The sequence below is a fragment of the Montipora foliosa genome, chromosome 13, assembly GCF_036669935.1.
Source record: "Montipora foliosa isolate CH-2021 chromosome 13, ASM3666993v2, whole genome shotgun sequence".
NCBI lineage: Eukaryota > Metazoa > Cnidaria > Anthozoa > Scleractinia > Acroporidae > Montipora > Montipora foliosa.
Genome location: NC_090881.1, coordinates 14,976,489 through 14,981,488, shown reverse-complemented (window position 1 = coordinate 14,981,488; position 5,000 = coordinate 14,976,489). Strand labels below are relative to the sequence as shown.

General features: G+C 37.1%; 1 protein-coding gene across 2 annotated transcripts in view; it reads left to right on the top strand.

The window, feature by feature from the left end:
- LOC137983813 (fibroblast growth factor receptor 4-like) overlaps window positions 1-4,258 on the top strand; it is a 45,541-nt gene extending 41,283 nt beyond the window's left edge. For both annotated transcript variants that reach the window (XM_068830992.1, XM_068830991.1), the window contains 9 exons: window positions 1-71; window positions 473-583; window positions 924-1,114; window positions 1,832-1,954; window positions 2,055-2,125; window positions 2,340-2,380; window positions 2,533-2,629; window positions 2,733-2,832; window positions 3,392-4,258. The exon at window positions 1-71 is cut by the window's left edge and continues 188 nt beyond it. In XM_068830992.1, coding sequence (XP_068687093.1) covers window positions 1-71; window positions 473-583; window positions 924-1,114; window positions 1,832-1,954; window positions 2,055-2,125; window positions 2,340-2,380; window positions 2,533-2,629; window positions 2,733-2,832; window positions 3,392-3,460 — 874 coding nt within the window. In that variant the 3' untranslated portion in view covers window positions 3,461-4,258. The remainder of the gene's footprint in view (window positions 72-472; window positions 584-923; window positions 1,115-1,831; window positions 1,955-2,054; window positions 2,126-2,339; window positions 2,381-2,532; window positions 2,630-2,732; window positions 2,833-3,391) is intronic.
- Window positions 4,259-5,000: the final 742 nt, after the last annotated feature.

Sequence of the window (5,000 nt, the reverse complement as noted above, 5' to 3'; positions counted from 1 at the left end):
TGCCCAGGCAACACTGAAAAATGTAAGAGAACATCAGGAGGAAAGGACAGTGGCAGTAAAAATGCTGAAAGGTTGGTTTCCGCTTATCCTTGACATGTGCTTTCACTCATTTGTTTATATTGCTTTTAAAAGCGCAAAATGGAAGCGGTAGACTGGCTTGATAAGGTTTATAAAGTCAGCTTGCTTTGAGACATTGATCATAGGATATCAGCACTATATATGAAAAAGTACATGTCTTTTACTGCTGGCCATGCAGTTTCTCGCTTAATTAATAAAATGAATGGCGTTAATAACTACAATCCTTCATAACTTGATCGTCGCGAAACATCATTTGTTGTTTGACAATTGGATATTATTTTGCTCTTAGCTAAAATAATTCAAAGTATTTACACTTTAACGATAATCTGTTGTAGTACTACTTTAGCCATCCCGAGTCAACTGCCATCAAGAATTTCTATTCCTTACTTCCTAGCCAATGCTCCTCCGTCAGATAGAAAGGATCTGTTGTCAGAATTGGAGCTGATGAAAAAAATGAAACCCCATCCTCATGTTATCAAGCTCATCGGATGCGTCACTGAAAGCGGTAAAATTGACGTCTTCATAATTTGTTGTGCTTTTAAATTTGTTTTGTTTTGTTTTGTTTTCTCTCATTTAAGAAATGAATCGAGCCTATTCTGGTGTAACTCGAGGCGGGCTAGGGATGGAACGTGGTTCAAAGAATAAGCAAAAGTACACTCAAGAATCTTGAGTCAAGTTTATAAAGAAGTTAATTTCTTTTTTGCAACGTGGATCAGTTTTATCCTTCATGGTGTAAAAAGTGACTAATTTGGATTGGGAATTCTGTTAAGAGGGTGTTGAAAGAAGCTAGTAATTCCTAGGATGAATATGAACACACCATATTTCAGAAACCTTGTTTTCTACAGAACCACTGATGGTCTTGATCGAGTATGTTCCATTTGGAGACCTCTTGGGATACCTAAGAAAGAGCCGAGGACTGAACGACACTTACTATAAGGACCCGGATGTACAACCGGAGACCAATCTGACTTCGGAACAGCTGATAAAATTCGCTTGGCAGGTTGCTGATGGGATGTGTTACTTGTGTTCGAAAAAGGTTTGCTCACCAAGGGAAGATCGCCATCAGTCTGCATCCATAAATAGGAAATAAATGTTTAGAACACCATGAAAATACATTTGCAGGATATTCATTATTACATTGATACTGTAAGTGAAACGGAACTGCAACCAGGCTGACAATGAGACATATAACTGAGCTATGGAAGTTCAGTTAACGTTTAGTTTAGACAGCTGTGAATGTAACTTAAGAGGTTACAGGTCTTTAAATTGCATCCTTTTATGCTGCCTTCATGATTCTCTAATTCAGAGTAGCATCAAACTATGGCTGTTGTGAAACATGTCCGTGCACGTAAATTAACACGAATTTAATTGAAAAGAATGTTTGGGTGGGTGATTAAAGCTAAAGGTTTCCCTTCGGATGCAAGGAGTGCAATTTCTACTCTTATTACTTACTAGTGGATTTTTCTTCGGTGTTAAAATAGAACAACTTGATTCTCTCCTACCAGTTAGCGTTTTCTAATGTCGTGTGTAAAAAGCTTTCCTCTATTCGCTGTTGATTGATGAGACCGCATTACAGGACTCAAACTATGGTCAATTATTAGAAATGTAGATTCATATAGATGTGTTCCCTCGATAATGAGGCCCACTTAAAATACTTTGACTTTTTCTGAAGATGGGACGCTTCTGATAGAGTTAATTTTGTCGTTAAATCTACTATTCTTCTTAATACATATTCATACTTAATTTCTGTTAGATTGTCCATCGCGACTTGGCGGCGAGAAATGTTCTTGTCGGTGAAGGAGAGAGATGCAAGGTGACAGATTTTGGGATGGCGAGGAATGTGGGCCAGGACGATATTTATACCAAAAAAAGTCGGGTAAAGCTACAACTAAACTTTGCTTTACGAAAATGCTACGATCAAGTACCAGATGTATTCGTTTTTTCTAAGAGTATTCTGTAATTGTCTTTGTACATAGGGTCGTTTACCTGTTAAGTGGACTGCATTTGAGGCCTTGCTTTACGGAGTGTACACAACACAAAGTGATGTGTAAGTATATCCGTGTCAGTAAAAGGTTTAAATTATTTTCCTTTTGGAAGTGATTGTTGTCCATTCCCGTTTCATTTTGCGGCAGACCTAAATATCTTCCTCCTAAGAGTTGTTGTTACTTCGTTTCTCTAATGACTGTTCCATTTTTGAAATGGATGCTTCTTTACTTCCAGTCTCATTTTCTGCTTCTTATTTGTTTCACTCCTTTTTGCAGGTGGAGTTATGGCATCCTTCTCTATGAAGTTCTAACAATTGGTACGCTTCGATTTAGAAACGATTTGACCTAATTACAAAAATTTTCACACTAATGACTGAAAATAGTTCTGCAATCAGTATCGCTTACTTAACTGGGCAAATTTCACGTTTTCGTATCAAGTGTTATTGAGGCTGGATCTTTATACCCATAGGTGGATCACCATACCCGGACACAAACGCCAGGCTTATTGCGGATAAACTTCAACAAGGATACAGAATGCCAAAGCCAAGACATGTGGACAGCAAACTGTAAAATACTTACTTCTCAATTGTGATATTGAGTAATAAGTAGACGATTTAATGCTTGCATAAACAACCTCCCAATAGTGAAGTAAGAACCTTTTAATTTTAGGTATGAAATCATGATGAAGTGTTGGGAAGAAGACCCAAGTGATCGCCCGACATTTGAAAAGCTGAGGAGAACAATGAAGGATATGGAGAGGAATCACAAGGTAAAGAAATCAAGGGAGAATTTGGGGAAAGGAAAGGAAAGGAAATTAAAGGAACTTTATTTAAGTGTCTAGTCTTCTAGTGCATTAATTGGAGACACTGTAAACTGACATAAGCAAATTAACCAACTCAAACCAAACGTTGGTCTTTTAAGGAGAGGGGAAAACGGTATTACCAGGAGGAAAACATTTCGGAGATGAGTAAAACCAATAAACTCAACCCACATATGACGCCAGTCTGGGAATTAAACCCAGGCCACACTGGTGGGAAACAAGTGCTCTCACCACTACGCCAGCGCTGGGATTAATGAAGGGGGTTTCTCCTGACGTTCTGGTCTCCACGAAAACTTAATTAATTCAAACGTACCTGCGCCGAAAAGCCTAGTCTTCCACTGTCATCTATGTTCCATTTTTAATCCTTTTATTCTCACAACCACTTGTTTATTACCGTATTTCCTCGTTCGTGGCCTTCTTCAATGTTTAAATCAACTAGGGTATGAACTTCTTGGCTGAAACAATTAAGTAAAACTGAGCTTAACACATTCCAAATTTTCTTTTGCAGACATATGTAAACCTCAGTCAGTACGACACAAGAATGTACGCCAATGTCACTGATCTGACAGCCGAGTAGAATTTTTTTAGAATTTATTTTTATTATTAGTATGTTTTTATTTCTCCAAACCCTAGCTGATACATAATTAAGTAGATAAAGCGTCAAAAAACGTAATAAACGTACGATACAAAATTACAATAATTAAATTAATTTACACAGTATAGTGGAAGGAAATGAGAGGGCCACGACTACAACTAATGCTGTACCCCTTAAAGTTACGTATAACAAAATACGAAATTTTCAGTTAAAAAAGTGAAGGAAAATAGATGATGTAATGGCTCAGTAAGTTATGAAAAAGATAATGTTTTATTAGTATTGAGCAAGGAACCAGTGAGATAGTTTGTCCCTGATGAATTGCGGAATATTATTCCAAAAAGACACTTCCAAAAATGCTGGGGCAAAATCTCCTAAGATTAGTTCGAAATGAGGGTATGAAAACTTGATTGGATGATGCGCTGCGGGTATTGTAATTATGTAGTGCAGATACTAAAGAAACAGGTATATTTTGAAACTTTTCATGGTAGAAATAATCAGAAAAAAAGCAAACATGCATGTGTTCATGATCAGTTTAACAAAGTAGATGAAGTAGAAAAGCTTAGTATGGTTGGAACATTAAAGAATTAAGATCACACAGCCAATCGGAACTTTTGTTAGTTGATTAAGCACCGTTTAATTGATAGATAGCTGACATTATATAGGTTTTCTTTAGTTGTTTTAATTAAGAATGGATTTTTAGGTTTTTCACAATCTAGTCAGATGAGAGACCCTGCTTGCAAACTGGTAAATTTGAATGCTTTCCCTCCTGGTATAAGAGGACCTAGCGACTTTATCGAGTTCAAGAATTTACGAAATTTATGTCCTTATAGCTTAAGTTAAGGGACACGTTATTTCGTGTTGTAAAATCTGTATTTACTTTTATGACAGTAAATTGAAACATATCGTATCTCTACTATCTTTTTTTGGTAACATGGTTCTTAAGAGGCTTTGTTTTATAAACATATGCTTCAACAGTTCTTCCCTTTCATGTTTACGAGTTGAAATAAAATGTTCTCAACGATTGATTGAGGTTAAAGAACCTTAATCATCCACTTACATTGCGCGCCCACATTACTTCAGTCGCCATTTTTAGGGCGCCCAAAACCCTGAATGCTGTAATCGAAGGTCAGTGACACACTCGGCTATCGCCTCGTGTGCCACTTTTTTGTTCTTCCACATTTTGACGTCATCTGTGATCTATTACTGAACAGACGCACGGCAACATGGAATCTATTTGTTAAATGGAGGCTAGCTTCAGAAAAATTTGCTACAATTACCACGGAATTACCAACTGAAAGGAAAAGGTTTTCGAGAAATGGAATTTAAAAATCACTATTTATGTGTTGTTGGTCAAATCCGGGCTCAGGTTGAAACCGTTTTTACTTAGGTTAAATTGGTGATCCTCATTTTCTGCACTTCCCAGAAGTTAATAGAAAAACAAGAAACGAAAAAGCCAGCAAATCCTGGAGAATATTGGATATATGGACTGAGAGTAACGCCATAACCCAAAACCCCGTAGGGA